The 20984-nt window shown below is 39.9% G+C and overlaps 1 protein-coding gene across 1 annotated transcript; it reads right to left on the reverse strand.

Moving 5' to 3' along the window:
- Window positions 1-3162: 3162 nt before the first annotated feature.
- On the reverse strand, window positions 3163-19806 carry LOC311041876 (sodium-dependent neutral amino acid transporter B(0)AT1-like; the record flags this gene model as incomplete). Its single annotated transcript, XM_084052360.1, has 12 exons — window positions 3163-3366; window positions 3500-3662; window positions 4594-4753; window positions 6075-6279; window positions 6975-7131; window positions 7487-7615; window positions 8076-8188; window positions 8830-8940; window positions 13552-13733; window positions 14281-14418; window positions 17804-17944; window positions 19608-19806. 12 exons carry the CDS (start codon window positions 19804-19806, stop codon window positions 3163-3165), a joined length of 1902 nt encoding a protein of 633 aa, XP_083908486.1.
- Window positions 19807-20984: the final 1178 nt, after the last annotated feature.

Genomic DNA, 20984 nt, shown 5'->3' on the forward strand with positions numbered 1-20984 from the left:
CGCCAGACATAAATCCAACAAGGATTGACTGGGGAACAAAACTAATATAAACACGCTGGGTGATTACAAAAAGAGAAACAGCTGTGACAGACAGTAACAGATATTCTGTAAGAATTCTAGAACGGGGAATATATTATATTATATACTGTACGCTGTAGCCTACATAGAAAATGCAAGACCTAGACAAGACAGTCAATGAGGCAAAGTCTCAACTGTGACGGTCCCCCCCCAGGACTGTCCTAACATCCCACAAGGTCTATGAGGAAGAGGGTGCGAGGTACTTGAGAGGGAGCATAGAGGACAAGTGGGCTGGGGCTTGAGAGTTCTGGGAACTGGAGGAAAAAGGCTGAAGTCTTATAGCATCCACCTCATCTGGCGTCTTTCCTTTTTGTATATTATAATCCATTGTATGCTCATAAATACAGCAAACGTTCCAGTCCCACGGCACAGTTTTTGTTGTTGACTACGGTTATTCTTATTTAGGCAGTTATGTTTAGTGACTTTTCTTGTTTTCATTCGTTTTGTAGCAGCTAGGTTTTCAGGTAGACTTTCTCACAGTGCTAGCTTGAGTATTTGTTGTCATTATTATTTTGGCCATTTTTACCCTGACGTTAAAAGTCACTATTGTTGTAATCTCTCAAGACAAATTCAGAGACTTTCTTTCTTTTGTTTTTGCCGATGGGTTCCCAGATTACTCTTGTTGTGAATATAATATAAATGTCACTGTGTTCAGCAAAACATGGATCATTTTCTTGCATTTATTTATTTCTCGGTCTCTGTGTTGCCCAGACCCATAGAGCATCGCAGTTCCGCCATTTCCTGGTGCCGGAAGTAAATACTCGATGCATTTTTCCCATTGACTTTTCCAAAAATATTTATATCAATCAATTTAAGCCTAGAATCAAGCTATCCAGGATAGCGGTGAATCATGACCATAAAACCTTTTTTTCCGTGATTTTTTAAAATGTTATATTTAATGATATGATACTATATTTAATAAATACCCTTTGTTTTGCCGTTTTCAAAAAAGTTTTTTCACATAAATAAATATAAATATTTTTGTAAAAGTCAATGGGAAAAATGCATTGAGTATTTACTTCCGGCACCGGGGACTGCGATGCTCTATAGCAAAGGGCATTCAACTATTAAGAAACGTTTAAACTAGATGTTGTAAATGAGAAATGCGTCAATGTTGAACTGCGTGGCCTATTTATTTCATTAATGTTGGCAGAAACATTTTTTAGGGCCTGTAATACTGTATTAGCCTGGTTCCAGACGAATATGCCATTGCAAAAAAAAATGCCCTTGGCAGATTAGGTCTGGCCCCTCTCAATGGAGATTGTATTTCTCTCCCTCCGAAGTTGTGAGGGACCAATCAGGGCCCAGTATGCAAATATGCGGCGGGTTTATCACCAGAGGCATTTTTTTAATTTTCCCCTTGACAATTTTCCAGATAACATTAGCGTTAGCTTTTTAGCAGTGTATGGAACACATGGATGTCATAGAAGACATTCACCCCGGAGGTGAGGGTTATAGAGGGGCCTAGTGTCAGTCTGAGTGCAGTGGAAACACAGATGAAAAGTGGGTAGATAAGAGCTGGGTAAATACGGTAAAGTGGGTAAATATGCTATTTTTCCCGCTAGAGATTTCCCAGGTTCTAACAGCTGCAAGTTGCAACCCATGACCTGCGTTGCCAGTGCAACCACACTTTGTAATTTCTCAAAATTGCATCTTTCTAGTTTTCCAATTTACATTAAAACCCACCATGGTTTAAAAGCCACAAAAGTCAAAAATATTGACACATTATGAACATTTGTACTAATGCAGTGAAATGATCAGATTAGTCATTTTTCTGCCTTTTCTTTATCTTTTTATTTTATTCATTTGCTAGTGCTGTGGCCTCGGCCAATCAAAAGCAATACCACCAGAGTTCCCACGTTGCAAGCATCAGCAATGAGCCCTGCCTAGCGCCAACACAGGCAGCCCCACAGGATTATTTTTTGGGCATAAAAGACCTTGGCTGCGTTCCGCTGCAGCAACACTAGCACTCTGTACTGTAGCACTGTGTCATTTATGACACCTTTTCCTGCCAAGGAAAAGGCCTTTTCCTGCCAAGGACCCCCAAATTGATATATATTTCGGACCACCATCTGAAAATGTTTTGTGCCAGGGACCCCCCAGAAGAGAAGATTTGTGTTAAAAAATGATAAATGATGAAAATAATAACAATACGATGTTTCAAAAATGTGCAAAAATAGCATATGTACAAGCTTGCAGCGTGGCATGAAGTGAAGCGCTGCCTGTGAGCTTGTACACCTGCTATTTTTAAATAGCCAAGGAAACACATTTTGCTGGGGACCTCCTGGAGAACACAAAGTCAGGAGAACCACTGACCTTATGTATACACCATCATACATAAATACATCACTGTTTGATATCTGCTGCCAACCATGTCTCACCACCTCCATAAGGTCCATTTTTATATCTACTGCTATTACAATATGCAGCTATTTAACCATACACATGAAACTGATTTTATATACTGCTGCTGTTCATATCTGCTGGAAATATTTCTCTACCTGCAAGAAGTTTTTCTGTGTAGACTTTTATCCATTGTTTTTATTTTAACCACTTCATGTATATTGGACATCATAATCATCTTTATTATCATATGATTACAGTTTTACAGGTGTAAAGAAGTGGGTGAAATTCTTTTTTGTGCAAGCTCCGTGTTTTTTTCTTTTCAGGAAGAGAAAGGAAAAAGAATAGGTTGTGGGTGGGGGGAAGGGGGCAGTGAGAGCAACAAGAAATTAAAGATAAACAGAGGAACATGTTGAGGAGAAGCAAAAATCTAAGATATCTACATATATATATACATAGCATAATCCTGCTGGTACAGTTTGTACATGAGGTTAGACATAAGATAGGCCTACAGACACAAGGTGGTAGCACTTCCTTGTTTTGTTTTTTCTTTTCTTACTTTATTCCAACTCTTTCTTCAAACTTCCTTGAAGAGTTAGCAGCTTAAAAAAACGTTTTTTTAAAAACTAAACTCAAATGAATGTAAAATGACTTCATAATAATAATAATAATAATCATAATGATAACTCATGTAAACGCCAAAACTGTGCAAAAGTCGACAAAGACTTCTTCTGCAGTTCATCAATCAAAGGACTTCTGGGGCTTGTCATTCATTTGCGTGTTGTCAGAGATATTGTGGATCAAACTCTTATCAGTCTTCTTTCCCCATAAATATTTTAAAATGGCAATAAGAGGTACAGCAAGACTGGGAATTCCGGCCAGTATAAAGATGACAATATAAACCCAGAAAGGATATGACTCTTGCTCCATTACTGGGAACGTCTCCTGCAAAGACAAAGTTGGTGTTAGGCTGGTTATATTATGTAGCCTATTGTGTGACAGTTTTAATTGTTTTACAAATTATACATTTACAATTGTCATTTAATTAATTAATTCATTAATTTAAAAATAAAACTACCGATTCAGGATTCCAGGTCTTGTAGAAGAGTTTTTCAGTAACTTTGGTGATGAGATAGAAGACCAGTATGACTGCCATGATGAGTGGGCTGATCACTCTCCATGTGGCCTGCCAGAACAGGTTGGGCTTGTGGCCGATCATGAACTCGATGTCATTGTTGAACCTGGGAAAGCAATAAGCTCAACTGTCTCATAATCCAACACATTCTCACAGATGGGCATCAGTTATTGCCGCTCTGTCATTTTCACTCCCTAATGCGTCACTGTAGGACTACAAAAACTAAAAGCCACAAGCTTCAAATACTTCTCAAATCATGGATTTGGCCAGCTGCTTTGGTGGCTTACCTGGTAGCAGCACTTGGCTAATAATCGCAACCTCCTGCGATCCAGAGGAATGACTTTTTTATTCTCTCTCTGTTAGGGTTAGGATTAAGATTAGGTTTAGGCATATTTTTGTGAGGTTAGGGTTAGGTTTAGGTATATGTTTTTTTGTGTGAAGTTAGGGTTAGGTTTAGGTATATTTTTGTGAGGTTAGGGTTATGTTTAGGTATATTTTTGTGAGGTTAGGGTTATGTTTAGGTATATTTTTGTGAGGTTAGGGTTATGTTTAGGTATATTTTTGTGAGGTTAGGGTTAGGATTAGGATTAGGGTTTTGGCATAGTTTTGTCAACATGCGACGTCACTATGGCGTCTCGTCATGTCAAAACTTGACGTTTCAGGGCTACTGACAGAGCGGCACAATGTGACGCCTTTCGAGTGAGAACGGGTTGCATAATCACAGTATAGAAAATGTCTGCCCCCTTGGGGAGGCTGCTAACAAAACCACATGTGAATGATGGCTCTGGGATGCTGCAAGACATTGCTTCCAAATGAAGGTAAAAGGGCTTAAAATGTGTATATTTTGGCATGTGTTTTCATTGTTTCCATTATGTTTGCAATCTTAAACCAATAAGCCTAAGCCCTATTTTATGCTTTGGAAAGGTTTAGACAAAAAATGTATCTCTTCAGCTATAATGATAGAATACGGTCAATATTGGAATGGCAGGGTGACAGTGGTTAACAATGTAGATTTGCTGTCATTATCTCTTGGTTACCTGTCTATTCCGTATACGTAGACAACAGCGAGCACCTCACAGAGTGCAACGACCAACAGAGGGACGGATGGTCCGTAGACGTCGAAGACAGTCAGCCAGTAGCTCCCTGAACCTTGTACAAATATCAAACCCACCAGGCAGCAGAGCGCACAAGTCACACCTGGTAAGAGAAACAAGGCATACCAATAAAACTATCAATTTGGGGGGCAAAGTGATTAGGGCGCAAACCATATAGGCTCTGATGCCTGACAGGGAGTCCCGAGTTCAATTCCCAGACCTTTGCTGCATGTTACTCCCTGATTGTCTCTCTCTGTTTCCTGTTTCTCTGCACAGTATCAATAACGGCAAGATGACTTATTTATACAAGCTGATGCTTTTATTTGCAGTGAAAATCAACCTTGTTGTTTTGCTTTATTTCCATGCAATATTCACATTCACATGTGGATGTTCTCATTACACAAACAGCAGTTTCAATTATTGTGAAATGATCACACAAAATAAATCCTCCCGGTGTGTAAGGACCATTAACGTGAGGTCTGTGCTCATACTCTAAAACCCTGGTCATTTTGCTGCTCCGTTCTCTTCAGGCTTGTCAATAAAGTCCAGTAATATCACAATAAAAGGCCCCTGCACACACAAATCTGATAAGATTTTCTTTTTTCTTTAAAAAAAAAATTGTATCCCACGATTCTGTAACCCTTTTTCACCCGGTGCCAATTTTCTAAGTGATCCTGGGTGCTACACTCCCCCCACCAGCCTAGGGAGCCCATGCAGGGCCGAGCTCAATGCATGATAGCCAACTGACCTTCTTGTCACCTGCCAGGGGGGAGTTTCCCGGGTAGGACATAGCGTGTGGAAGGAACACGTTATTCCAACCAGTTCCTTTCCTCCATCAGGCGCCCCGGCTGTCATGGGGGAGGCGGTATAGAGACCAAGATTACTACATGTTTTTGTGAGGGTATTAACTACCCTTGGAGACACGGGGAGAACATTGATGCGATTTTCTATTGGCATCAAAACAAAAATGCAGCAATCGAACTGGGCTCGATTGAAGAAATTATGCATCGTGTTCAGAAGGTAATATCGGAGTAGGTTTGCAAGAGGTCATAGGTATGTTTAACCTGACCCTGCCAGATGGGGGCGGTATTGAGTAACCAGGTTCCTCTGTGAAACAATGTGTGGAGCTTCTTGGATCTGGCAGCGTCAGGTTAAGGTATGTTTGCTTTAAATGTTCGTCGGAATCTGTGTGCAAGGGTCTCAAGCCTGAGTTATACTTTGGTGTATGACGGTGTTGCGCGCCAAAGATGACACAAAGACAGACTATTGATGTGTCCATTAATTATACTTAGTGAATTATACCCACAGCAAATTGCCGATCTATATGCTCACAACACATCGCATCCACAACATGTTGTGAGCTTGTAGATCGGCTATTTACTACAGAGCATAAAATTGCCATAAGAACGGAACTTTGAACTCACCATTGCCAGCCTCTTTGGACCATGTCTTGGGGTAGATTTTGAGGTCCTGTATGGATACCAGAACCCCCTCTATTTGACCAAACTGGGACGACATGCCGAGACAGAAGAGCATGACGAAGAACAGGACGGACCACACAGGAGAGATGGGCATCTTGGTGATGGCCTCTGTGAACACGATGAAGGCTAAACCAGTACCTTCAACTCCCTGGAGGCCAACACACAACACAACACAAGACCAGAGGAGCATTGATACAATCACTTTAAAAAGTCACAAATGAGAGAATATAAAGGTACAACTTGGGTCTGCTTTGTACCCGTGATGTACATTACAAAACAAAGGATGTTGCAACCATCACAGTCTTCTATTTGACATGGGGCATAATTGTTATAATTGGCCCAAATAATTGCGATTAACGATATTATCGCGATAATGAAAAAATGCTTAAAAATAGCAGATCTACAAGCTCACAATATGTTGCATTGCAACATGTTGTGAGCTTGTACATCTGCTATTTTTGGTGAAGAGATTTGGTGTAGATGGGGAGAAAAGCGGTCCAAGTGAGCCAACTCAGGTCCAGTGTATGACGAACAATTTTATGATAAATTTAAATCTCTGCGATATGATTATTGTGAGCATTCTTTTTCCTGCGATAAACGCTAATAACAATTATTGTCCCATCCTAATCCCCAGCATTATAATGAACATATTACAGTTTTATAAACACTGTTATAGACACAACACTTGTTGTCTTGTCTGCAACCATACATTCATTAGCCTACTGTACATCACCTTTTTCCTCCCACCATCTATTTTTTTTTCAGAAAGGACACCTCTGGATTTGACAATAGTGGGAAAGCTGTCTTTCGCCTCAAGTACTACAAGCTAAGATAACATCTTACCTCACTAAGGAAGGTATTCAAGTCACAAGTCTTCAGATCCAGCCCTTGAAGGATCTCTGGGCTCGTCTGATTGAAATCCTGCAGAACCTGGTCGTAGTTGTTCTCGGTGACGTGGCCTTCAGGAAGGTCAAACGTGTTGAGCAACGCCAAGATGTTCCTGAGAGCAACCCAAAGACACATCCACATACCTTACAGTACCTCGCAATGCCAAGATGTTCCTGAGAGCAACCCAAATTTATGCTCTGTCGCGCAACACCATCGTATGATGAAGTATAGCCTAGATAAGGATTCAAACTGAGAGACATCTTTAAAAATCGTATTTGAATCACATTTCACACCAACTAGCAAACGTGGTTCAAATCCATTTTGGCAAAAATCTGATTAAATTTTTTGTTGTATTTGGCTGTTCAGACTTGATCAAACCATTCTGATACTGGATATGCCAAAAAAAAACATTTGGGATTTGGGCTGCCAGTTTGAACATATCCATACACACACCATCCAAATCATACCCGCTGAGACAGCTGTCGTATCTGTCTGTGGCCCTGAAGCCGATGACGGTGTAGATGACGGTGGCAGCAAACACAGAGGTGAAGCCGTTGATTATGGAGATGATCACTGCATCCTGCTCACAGTTGTTACTGGAGAGAGAGAGGAAGGACAACAGGGTACCAGAGCAATCTATAAGATACGGTAAGTTTAGATAAGATGAGCTTTTTATTGACTCTAAAGGGGCAAGCTGGATACTTTCAAGAGTCAATACAGATACGGGCAACAACTGAAGTGAGCTAATAACACCCAATTAAAACCATAGCTTACATTACTGGTATTGAATTTGTATTATTAGGATATAAATTTTTTTTACCATTTATTTTGTTTTATCTGGTAACAAATACCATTTATTTGATTGCAATTTAGTTCATTACATTTTTCCTCATCTTTCTAGAATTGAATAATTATTCTCTAATTCCCTTGTCCTAACATTGAATAATTATTCTCTATTCCCTTGTCCTAACATTGAATAATTATTCTCCATTTTTTCCCTTTCATTCAATCTTTGGAAAAGCAGTAAATTATAACATTATAAAAACAGAAGCTTACTGTACTGAGTTATAGCTGGAGAAGGAGATGAGCCCACCAAAAGCCAAAGAGAAGGAATAGAAGACCTGAGCACCTGCATCCAACCAGGTCGATGGATTCATCAGCTCTGCCAACTGAGACAATTATTTATTTATTTATGTTTAAACATAGTAATATATACAGTATATTCTGATACTGTAATAATTGCTATAGAGTCAGTGTTTATTCAGTAACAGGGGTCTTCCTGCCTCTCCAGCTCTTTAGTAAACATGAAATATATTGTTTTAGATCGGGATACTTTTATCCAATCAGGAGAGAGAGAACTCATACAGGATAAACAAGTTAAATTGGAAGTGATGAAACCCAAACATGGAACTGGAGCAAAATTTAAGCTGATAAATGTGGAGTTCTCTCTCCTGATCGGATAAAATTGCTATCCCAATCTGAAAATGTATTTCCTGTTTACTAAAGAGCTGGAGAGATAAAGAGACCCCTGCAACTGAACAAACACTCAAACACGCAGTGATTTTCTGATTATAGGCTGAAACAACAACAAAAAAACGTTAAACATATCTTAAATAAACATGTGACTTGTGACATCTACAGTATGTTAGTCCAGCTAAAGGCATTTAGTCAAGGATGTGTGTTTGATTGATTTCTATATTTCAGTGTGTTGCACCTGTTACAGATGTAGCCATTATGATTAATGACTGGACTGCAATGCATCATGGGAAAAACTAAAGCGACAACAAAGCATTGCACACATGTAGCTTACATCTGGTGTGAAGAGGAACTTCAGTCCGTTCATAGATCCCTTCAGGGTCAGGCCTCTGATCAGAAAGATGGTCAGCACTACATAGGGAAGTGTTGCAGTTACATACACCGCCTCGGGAGAAGGACACATGAACACATTGATGCTTATTTCTGCACTGTATTCTAACCAAATTATTGAAAGAGTTGCTGATCTATGCGAGCTGAAATGCGAAATATTTTCAAATTTATATTTATATCTGCAATTTTTGATGAGTGACACCGCCGCAGGGCCGGATCTAGGCATAGGCAAGGGGGGGCAATGCCCCCCCAAATGCCCTGACTGCCCCGGGTGCCCCCCCAAAAAGAATTAAAAAAAAAAAAAAAAAAAATGTGAAAGTTACATTTATGTCATGTGTGATATGAAATGTGAGTTTACCATAATCAAAGTAATCCTTAATCATATTCCATCATGTATCATTGCACAATTCAAATAATCCTCTGCCCTGAGGCTGATTTTCCATGGGCAGTGTTGCCAGATATTGCGAGAGAAAGAAGTCTAGGAAAACAAGCCCAAAAGAAGCAAAGTAGGCCACATGAGCACTTTAAACCTATGCATCAAGCTCACAACGCGACGTGTTGTGGATCTGCTAATTTCAAAAACTCTTGCAATAAAATGTGGAATATTTGTGTTTTTGGGAACAAAAATGCTCTCTGTGGCACCACACAAAACATTTTCATGAAAATATTTCAGAACCAATAATTATTCAAATATTTGGAAGCAAGCCTAAATAATAACAAATCTACACTTTATATTCTAAAGTGTACTTCTAAAGTTTAGAAACAAGCCCAAAAAAACGCAAACACCAATTTTTACAAGCAACTTTACAGAAAAAGAAAGCCCAAAGTCGCTTATAATAAGCTGACATGGCAACACTGGCCGTGGGGCAGCACCCACTCCAGTCAGTCGCTTGTTGACACTGCTGGATACAGGCACACCGCTTTCAGTATTGGCTGCTTGCTACTTGTCTTCAGTTTATCTTTGGAAACATTTTGTTTTTCTAAAGTGGTTCAACAGAATGGTGAACTTGGTGAAGGCTTGGTCAACGAGCGAGATGGGAGACGGGAGAGAGAGCGAGAGAAAGAGAGAGAGAGCGAGAGTGCGCTCGCGCTGCTGTGTGACCCATTACCATTACCCATAAGAGACAATAGTGATCTATTCTAAATGTTTTTGTTTTGCCTGGCTTTAGCCAAATGAACACAGCACAGGATTGTATAATGTTGAATGATTTATGTTGGTTCATAAAATATTGTGTCCTGCAGTTCAGCTCGCGGGGGTAGGGACCACATGTGGCCCCGACATGTGCCCCCCCCACTTTTCAAATGCCCCCTCAGTCGTTTCATCCTGACCCCGGGCCTGACCGCCGTATGACAAGTATAAATTAAGCATTATTCAAGTCACATTTATATACTGTATATATATAGTGCATTTAAAAATAACAGGAGTTGACCCAAATGGCTTTCTAATTGAGGCAGATGACTAAATAGAAAACATACAGTAATAATAATACCATAAATCATCGATAAAATAAGACTAGATTGTAAAACACATAAATCACAGTAAAATGTTCAAAAAAAGTTAAAATAAATTAAATGGTGAAGAGAGACTGAATTAAACATAAGAGGATGTTAAAATATAAATTAAGAGTGGACTTGACAAACAAACAATTATGGTACAACTTAATGGTCTTTAAATGTATTAATTAGTGTGGTTGCCCAACAGGGCAACCAGACTATAGTACTCTATAGCTTTCTTCCACTTCAAGATAAACAATATTTCGAACCGCATCTCCTCCCACAGTTTTCATCCCCTAATGTTGTGCCATATATCAAAATGACCGTCTAAATCGGGAATCGTGCGCTTGTATTTTGCTAAGAGATTGGTTAAATAGTTTAATTGATATTGATTTATTAGTGCATTAAATTCACCCATCCACTTTAATGGAAAAGTGAAAAAACTCAAATTCAAGTATTTCTTTCTCAGAAACCGTAAGAGCTAGAGTTACCAGATTTGGAGGGAAAATTCATAATATTGTCCGAAATTAATGAAAAAAATATCACACCATTCGGCCTCATGGTGGCGCTATAACAGCCCCCTTTACCTTTTGGCCTGTAACTCTTGAACCGTAGGTCCGAAAATCAACATTTCTTTTCACCTGGATTCCTTGGGTCACTACGCATCTCCCCATATAGGCCACGCCCATTTGCGTCAGGATAGATTTTTTGATATTGATTTATTTGTGCATTACATTTCCCCATCCACTTTAATGGGAATTGCAAAAACTCCCATTCAATTATTTTTTTCTCGGAAACCGTAAGGGCTACAGTTACAAGACTTGGAGGGGAGGTTAATAGTTTTTTGCAAAATTATTAAAAAAAGAATCACACCAGTCGGCCACATGGTGGCGCTATAACAGCCCCCTTCACCTTTTGGCCTATAACTCTTGAACCGTAGGTCGTAAAATCAAAATTTATTTTTCCCTGGATTCCTTGGGTCACGACGCATCTTCCCATATAGGCCACGCCCATTTGCGTCTGGATAGATTTTCCGCCATTTTGAATTTTCTAAAAAACACACTTTTAGCTTCTCCTCCCTCATATTTTCTCCAAATTTCACAAAAATACGGTACACATGATCTCTGGACCCATGCGATAAACATATCCAAACGGCATTGTAATAGTCCTTACCGTTCGTCCGTAATTGGCTTCCAAATTTAGTGGGAGGGGCCTGTTTTACAAAAAATGCCAAAATTCACGAACGAAAGGTCCAGTCAAACCCAAATTTGAATCACATGTCAAGGTTGGTTTACTCAACAAATCCCTAAAAGCATTTCACTTTCACCCATAGGGGGCGCCACAAATGCGCAAAATGTCACCGTTTCATGCAAAAACATGATTTTTGGGGGATCAGTCCCTTCAACATGAAAAGCAAGTGATCTCAGGAGTGAGGTGACAATATGATTGGCCCGTTACATTTGTGGGAGGGACCTGTTTGACAAAAACGCAGATGTGAATAATGCACGGCAAAGGGTTTTATTTTAAAGGCTTTAAAGGGTTATATTATACCTCTATGGGTTTTCCTTACATATTATATTTTTTACACAGATCGGTGCAGTTATAGGTAAAAACATGAATTGGCTATAACTCTTGAACCGTAGGTCCTAAAATCAAAATTTCTTTTCACCTGGATTCATTGGGTCACGACGCATCTCCCCATATAGGTCACGCCCATTTGCGTCAGGATAGATTTTTTGATATTGATTTATTAGTGCATTAAATTTCCCCATCCACTTTAATGGGAATTGCAAAAACTCCCATTCAAGTATTTTTTTCTCAGAAACCGTAAGAGCTACAGTTACCACATTTGGAAGGGAGGTTCATAATTTAGTCCAAAATTATTAGAAAAATAATTACACCAATCGGCCACATGGTGGCGCTATAACAGTCCACTTTACCTTTTGGCCTATAACTCTTGAACCGTAGCTCGTAAAATCAAAATTTCTTTTCACCTGGATTCCTTGGGTCCCGACGCATCTCCCCATATAGGTCACGCCCATTTGCGTCAGGATAGATTTTTTGATATTGATTTATTAGTGCATTAAATTTCCCCATCCACTTTAATGGGAATTGCAAAAACTCCCATTCAAGTATTTTTTTCTCAGAAACCGTAAGAGCTACAGTTACCACATTTGGAAGGGAGGTTCATAATTTAGTCCAAAATTATTAGAAAAATAATTACACCAATCGGCCACATGGTGGCGCTATAACAGCCCACTTTACCTTTTGGCCTATAACTCTTGAACCGTAGCTCGTAAAATCAAAATTTCCTTTCACCTGGATTCCTTGGGTCCCGACGCATCTCCCCATATAGGCCACGCCCATTTGCGTCAGGATAGATTTTCCGCCATTTTGAATTTCCTTCAAAACACACTTTTTGCTCCTTTTCCTTCAAATTTTGTCCTAATCTCACACAAATCGGTACACATGATCTATGGACCCATGCGGTAAAGATATCCGAAAGGCATTTTGATTGTCCTTACCGTTCGTCCGTAAATGGCTTCCAAAGTTAGCGGGAGGGGCCCGTTTGACCAAAAATGCCATAAATCACGAACGAAACGTCCGGTCAATCCCAAATTTGAATCACATGTCGAGGGTGGTATACTAAACCAATCCCCAAAAGCATTTCTACTTTGATCCATAGGGGGCGCCACGAATGCTCAAAATGTAACCGTTCGATGCAAAAACCTTATTTTGGGGGGATCGATCCTCTCAAAATAAAACGCAAGCGATCTCAGGAGTGACGACACAATGTAATTGGCGCAGCCTCCGACGTTATTCCTCCCGGCGTATTCCTCGAGTCCCGGCGGCCGCGTCCCGCGACCGGCGTCGGCGCAACCACACTCTGCAATTTCCCCGGAATTGCGACGCGTCTAGTTTCAAATTGTCATAGATGGGACAGGATCTAATGTGTGACAGGAGACTATATTCCAGAGTCTAGGGGCAGCAGCAGAAGAACATAAAAAAGGGTGTGTTTGAGGAACTGAGGGGAGTTGTTGTGAGGATGACCTAAGTGACTGGGGGACAATTGGATTGGATTGAATTGGGGCGCTTTACTTTAGCCTACGGCGGTGTCACTTAGCGTAAATAGCTGATCTACTAGACGCAGAGTACCTTTACAGTAGCCTACCTTCCCAGTAGTCTCAATGCCACGGACGATACAGACGTAGAGTATGGCCCATGCAGCAATGTGACATAACACCATCCACCACTGCAGCCCTCCATCCTCCTCAATGCTGGGGGTTGTGTTCAGAGTCTGTCTGTACCAGTAGTAATCTGTAGGGGAGCTCTGCTGGCACTCCAGCACTACGCCTGACACAATATAATAACAGTTATAATAACAATATAATAAGTTATGCTTCACACACACCATCCATACGTTTGACTCACACCAATTAAGTTCAAACGTGCACTTTACATACATTGGATATTTCATTATAATGAATATAACAGATATGCTAGTGGTAGTCCATTAGGATACTCACTATATAACAACATAATAGTACATGGCACATAATTTTGAATTCAATGAGGATAATACTTCTGTGTTATCATTATCATGTCAAGTGATGAGTTAGCGCTTATCTCTATTTTTAGGTGAAACCAGTGTTCATTGGCTTGGATGACTCTTACATCTTTATGAGTCTGCTTTAAATTACGAACATTCTATGCTCTACTCCATTAATTCCATTAATAGTTGTGGCCTCTGGTATAGAGACGTAATGCCCTGACATAGAACGTCCAGCTGGTGCAACCCAGCCCAGGGCTATAGGTCTCGAGGGCTATGGGTCTTTTGGGTTTAGGCATGCATGCGTTGTGGCTTTTCATTTCCACTCTGCAGGAACTCGGGGACCTCTACCTGTCAGGTTGGCGTTGGTTGGACACAGGCTCCACGGCAGAGGGCTTTGGAACGAGTTAAAGAGGAACCACAGGACCCAGGCAATGATGGTGTTGTAGTAGAGGCTGATCGTGAGAGATACACACATGGACGCAATACCTGTCAATTGATATGAGAGAGCATTTACTATTTTAAAGGGTCTACACCATGAATTTTAACTTTTTCTTCATTTTTGTGTGTTTTTGGTCTCCCCCACCTCTCTTCTGTTCCAACAAATACCCGACTTTGAGCATGCAGGCTTTCAGAGGCTATCTGTGGTTTTTATGTAAATTGGTCTGAAAACAGTCCATCAGATTTGTTCCCCCACCCTACGTCACGTCTGGGAACAATTCCTCCCGTTTTTCAGTTCTAACCAAAAAAAAAAATCCCAATTTTTTTTTTTTTTTTTTTTTTCATTTTTAATTTTTCTAAAAAAAATTCTTATTTTTTTTTTTTTACTTTTTCCACACAGAACCAGGACATAACATGCATACAAACTGGCTCAATAGCGCCCCGTGCCAAACAGGACAATGTGGTATTGCAGGTGAAAGTGCTTTATAAGCCAGAGAGAAGTTAGTTGGAATGAGTATATCTGAGGCTTGATTTAGGCTCAAACCTTTTGAAAAACGTTTGAGGGACATAAACAATATGATATCAAATATTATTATTATTTTTTAAATTCATGGTGTAGCTCCTTTAACCAAATTGTGGTTAGAGTGTCCGCCCTGAGACTGGGAGGTCGGGGTTGGATCCCCGGCCGCGTCATACCAAAGACTCTAATAATGTGGGACCCAGTGCCTCCCTGCTTGGCTCTCAGCATCAAGGGGCATACTAGCGTCATGTCAAGGGGATGTATTTGTACATCAAGGTGCCTCACGCTAAGGAAACAGGAGATAGGCTCCTGTATGGGCCTCAGGGCTCGACAAGGCTTACTTATTATTATTATTTACAATTTAGGCATGTGTGATGCCCACTAAAGTGTGATCACATTATTGTGATTGTTTTATGTGTCACAGTGTTTTGAGAAGTGTATTTATTTTATTTTCCCTTCAAACCCAGGTTGTCTTTATATAATGTTTTCACCCAAAAACAACAATAACTTTGGTCAATAGGTGGCAGTGCAACACCATGGTATCAACCTGCTTTGCCCACTGAGATTGTCGTTGAGGTAGTCCAGTGTGCATGTGCAGCTGGTTCTTCTCATAACTGAGAGAAGACTGGGTGGAAACAAGACCATGTGTCACTGTCTCTAATTATTCTAAACAACTTTAACCTGTTTTCCAGGTGGGTAATACTTCACAAAGCACACTGAAATGATTGTTGTTGTTTATGTAACATCTGGAGTTTACTGTGTTTACTTTTGGGTCGAATATAAGTGTAAAAGGAGCTATTTGAAAAGTGTCTCATTGTTTGAAATGTTTGTAATGGCGTCCACCACGTTGCTCCGTTGTGTGCCACGTTAATTGTGTGTCTGGGTCTGGGTATCACATCTCCATTCTTTTTGTATTAGATTTGTGTTTTGAATTATATACTGGCTGGCTCCATTTATTATTTAATGTGTATGTATTTTAGTTTTAACAGTGTTAAAACGGTTTTGAGGGAAATGGTTTCAAACCATGTAGCTGTAAAACATGCAGATGTAGATAGGTTAATTTGGTATTATTACTGTTGCTGATTATGCTAAGTCCTAATGGTGTTTATCTTTATAGTAAAAATGCACTTATAATGCAAGTTAATTAAATTACCAAAACGAATTTGGGAGTTGAATGCAAATAGTGAGTGACACAAGAGGTTACAGGATGTGTTGATGTGGAATGTATATTGAATTGAAAATAATGTTTATTGTATTTTGTTGTATTTTGGATTTAATTCTGAAGGTACTATGAACAACAAGTGAATGTCAATATAGACAGATAGATAGATAGACAGTAAAAAGTGCAGTATTGCTATGCTGAGTAAAAGGATACAGTATTAAATACTGGGTATATATATATACACACACACACACACACACACACACACACACACACACACACACACACACACACACACACACATATATATATATATATATATATATATATATATATATATATATATACACACACACACACACACACACACACACACACACACACACACACACACACACACACACACACACATATATATATATATATATATATATATATATATATATATATACACACACATATATATATATACACACACACACACACATATATATATATATATATATATATATATATATATATATACACATATACACATATATATATATATATATATATATATATATATATATATATATATATATATATATATATATATATATATATATATATATATATATATATATATATATATAAGTAAAAGGACAAATGCAAGCAGTAGACAGTTGGGGTTTATTTTGTGAAATGTGTTACGTGAAATAAATGATAACTGAGAGAAGACTCGGTGGAAACAAGACCATGTTTCACTGTCTCTAATTATTCTAAACAACTTTAACCTGTTTTCCAGGTATTATATATCTGCTACTAGGTTCCAGATTCTGGTACCTGTAACACATATAGCAGACTCAAAGGTGCAAAATTGGAATCAGCAAGGTAAGGATGCATGCGCTTTAGTCAGTAAACAACTAGGTAAATAACAGAGGAAACTTGGATAACAGTTTCTTTCCCCTGTTATTTACCAGGAAGGACTTTGAAGACCATAAAACCTTTCTAGCACTACGACCCAGGAGATAAGAATCACTTTTCCAACAGGTAGGCATTCTTCCATGTATTTAATTACAATTGTTACCTCCACCATAGGACTCTGTCGGTCTGTGCTTCTGTCTGTCTGTGCTTCTGTCTGTCTGTCTGTCTGTCTGTCCACAGCTAATTTAGCAAACTCCTAGACCGATCACAGTCATATTTTTTCTGCACACTGTCAGCATACCAAGGAAATTAACCAGTTCAACCAGTGGTGTGTTCTACCGCGTTACGCCGTATACGTCGTATACGCCGTATACAGTGCAGAATGTTTGGGAAAAAAGGGTATACAGTCTACTAACCATTTCATCCATTGAAAACGCGTATACCCACATTTTGTGCAGGTGTAGTGGAACGCAGTGAGCTGGGATTGAACCCGAGGCTCCCACTCGCCAGTCCGACGTGTTACCAGTCATGCCAATAGGGCTGAGCCCGATTGGCCGGTCTGTTGCACGCGAGTTCTGGCTAATTTGACTGGGGGCTACACAGGGAATGATTATCGTATACCTCCGGAAAAAAACCTAGACCACACCACTGACTTCAACCCCATATACTGTACTATACTGTACACTTGTCCAGGGTCCCCCATGTGTCTGTACTTGGTCCCCTCCCTTTTTACCCCCTACACCAAATCTCTTCACTGAAATAGCTGAGTGAGCTTATAGACCTCACGTTGCTCGGTCAACCAGGTAAATAATGTGAAAATCAGCGATAGTTGCAGCCCTACTTACCAATGCCTGTCAAGTAAGGATGAACTGTGGACCAGGATCCCAGGCTGCCTTTCCTTAGACGCTGACCGATGGCAAACTCCAAGTGGAGGAGTGGGATTCCTTCCAACACCAGCAGGATCAGGAAGGGAATTATGAACGCACCTTAAAATCAGGAAGAAGAAGAATGGTGATCTTAAAAAAGAAAATAGATGAATGAGTGAGAGAGTGAGTGAATTAATTAATGAATTAAGTTTGATATCTGATGATATTCATTAGGCTATAATGGAGAGAGAAACATGGAAATGGGAGAAGCCTGATACTTTCTTGTACGAGGGTCAGGGTGTCATGCGCCAAAATAGCAGATATATTCTCACAACACGTGGCGATGTGAAGCCATGGTGTAAATGTTAGGCCCACGGCACCGGCATATGACAGAGTATAAAATAAACATAAGGCATGATATCTGAAGACATCACAATCATGTGGTTAGCAGCGCATTATGTTAAGTCATCAGGGTGCGCCATTTCACTTCATAGCCTATAACTGAATATATTCCACTTGTTTTTTTGGATCGACATCTATAAAGGAGCTATAGGCACTGTACACGATAGGCACTGTACATCAGTGGTTCTCAAAGTGGGGTCCGGGGACCTCCAAGGGTCCTTGAGGGGGTTCCAATGTGTCCCCAGTGAACATTTTAGAGAAATATTTTTATAATTATTTCTAAGAACATTTAACAACACAAATCTTCTATTATGGGTGTCCTTTCAGTTGTGTCAACGGCCAAATGCATATGAATTTTGAGGTCATTGACATGAAAATGTTTTGAGAACCACTGCTGTATATCATACTTTAGTAAACATCAGAGCAATAGGCCCATATCCGAAGAGAAAACCTCAGATTTTGCCTTTTATTGAGGAAATTTAAAAGCACTTAATCACAGGAGATATGCATAGGCTCGAGGGGTATACGGTGATTAAAGTACAATTTATATTCTGTTAAATCGCCCACATAAGCATTTCTCAAGGCTTTTCTATGAGCTTATCAAACTTCTTATGCTGTTATTGCTGTACTGTGTTATTTTGATCATTGGGTCAACAACAACACACATTCTGCCTAATTTGGGCAACAAAATAGTGAAAACAGTGGATCCACAAGCTCACAACAACACATTGCGACACATTGTGAGCTTGAAGATTAAGTGTTCACTTTTTTTTTGCCACCCCCTACTTAGTTTTTCTGAAATTACACCTCTGACAGTGGCATGTGTCACCTAGCCTGGCATGGCCAGACTCCAAGGGCATTTTTTTTTGCAATGGCAGATTCGTCTGGAACCAGGCTATGTGTCACCTGCCACCTTATCTTCTCTTGACAATAGACTGTCTTTGAAGCCATTAATGGGCCATTGGGGCCAATGGGCCATTAATCAAGGTGATCAACAAGAGAAAAACTCATCAGAGTTATTATGTATCAAAGTCACATCATTTACCTCTGTAAATGTAAGCCTGTATTCACAATTTGATTTGAGTAAAAGTACAAAATGTATTGGCATAAATAGATTTACAGTAAGCCAGAGTATACAAGAGGGAGTAAGTGGCTAACGTGTGTTTTGCAATAATAATCTAAATCCACAAAGTAACTATTAACTAAAGCTGTATCTAAAACTTTTTAGTGGAGTAAAAAGTGCAATATTTGCCTCTGAGATGTAGTTGGGTAGAAGGTTTGAGTATAAATACTACTCAAGTAAAGCAAATTGTACTTCAAAACGGTATTTCAGTACAGTACTTAGGTAAATATACTTAGTTAACTTTCCCCCACGGTTTACCTCCTCCGTGACTCTGACACAGGTAGGGGAAGCGCCAGACGTTGGACAGCCCCACGCAGAAGCCCACGCAGGTCAGCATGTACTGGGTCTTGTTCTCCCATTTGGGTCTGGTGCCGGCCTCGTCCGTCTCCGCCTTCTCCAGCTCCTCATAGGACAGTATCCTGGCCTCCAGGCCTGGGTTGGGGAGCTGCAGCTTCATGGTTCCTCTATCACAAATAACTAAGATGCTATTGTGGCCCTGTGTGTGCAGTCAGTGTGTGCAGTCGAGGAATGGTCTCCTGTAGGGTTTGTTATTCCTGTAACAAAGGCCAAGGTCTCAGGGAACATCAGGTGAAGGTGTGCAGTCCACTGTGTGTGTGTGTGTGTGTGTGTGTGTGTGTGTGTGTGTGTGTGTGTGTGTGTGTGTGTGTGTGTGTGTGTGTGTGTGTGTGTGTGTGTGTGTGTGTGTGTGTGTGTGTGTGTGTGTGTGTGTGTGTGTGTGTGTGAGGTGTGGCTTGGCTGCTAAAACACACGATTGTGTGTCTTATCTTATGGGGCAGCGGGACAGGGTTCATACGTGTGCGCATGGGCAACACAATCTCATTAATGGATACTCATTGACCACACGATGAAAACATTCATAGAATAAGTCAGAGTCTCGCCATTATGTAACATATTTACTTCTCTTACCCAGTGCATGTGTTACGTATTTAAATGTTCCAGTGTTGCGAGTGCATTTCTCATTTTGTGTGCATGATGAATCCATAAATGTTACATCATTTGACATCTCTATCCAATACTTGTTTTGATTACATTTTTGACAACCTGGAAATATTCTGTATAGTATTTCCATACTACATTTTTTTCCGGTAAGTATTTGTTGATAACAAGAGATGTATTTAACTCCACACTGTACATTTTCCAACTTGCGGACGACAGATTACTCCCGCAGATTACTCTTGTTGACCCCTGACCTCTCTGTTGAAAGGTTGCCCTCAGCTATTGGAGGTCAAGAGTCTACCAAATGTCTCTAGCAAGTTTTGTTGCTGACCTGTAAGGCTTCAAAGTGTCTCAGGGTCAAGGTTCAAAGGGCAACCTCCATGTGCATGAACCACCCACAGCATTGACCCTGATGTTACTCAGTATTAGAAATAATCAACTCAAAACCAGAGCAAACTTGAATGCTTCTTCCGTAAATAGAGAATACACAGTGGTATGCCTGAGATGCCTTCACATTTGTGGAAAATCTTTCAAAACCAACAGTGTATGTACAATAAAATGTACAAGCTACTGTATCTTCAGATCTAATCACAATGATTAGATAACAGTAGCCTACCTAACCAGCTGATTAAATTATTAGTGAAATGAAACACTGTCAACTTGGCCGCCCTACTTTGG

This window comes from Gymnoscopelus microlampas (genome assembly GCF_963454915.1).
Source record: "Gymnoscopelus microlampas genome assembly, chromosome: 3".
NCBI classification, from domain to species: Eukaryota; Metazoa; Chordata; class Actinopteri; order Myctophiformes; family Myctophidae; genus Gymnoscopelus; species Gymnoscopelus microlampas.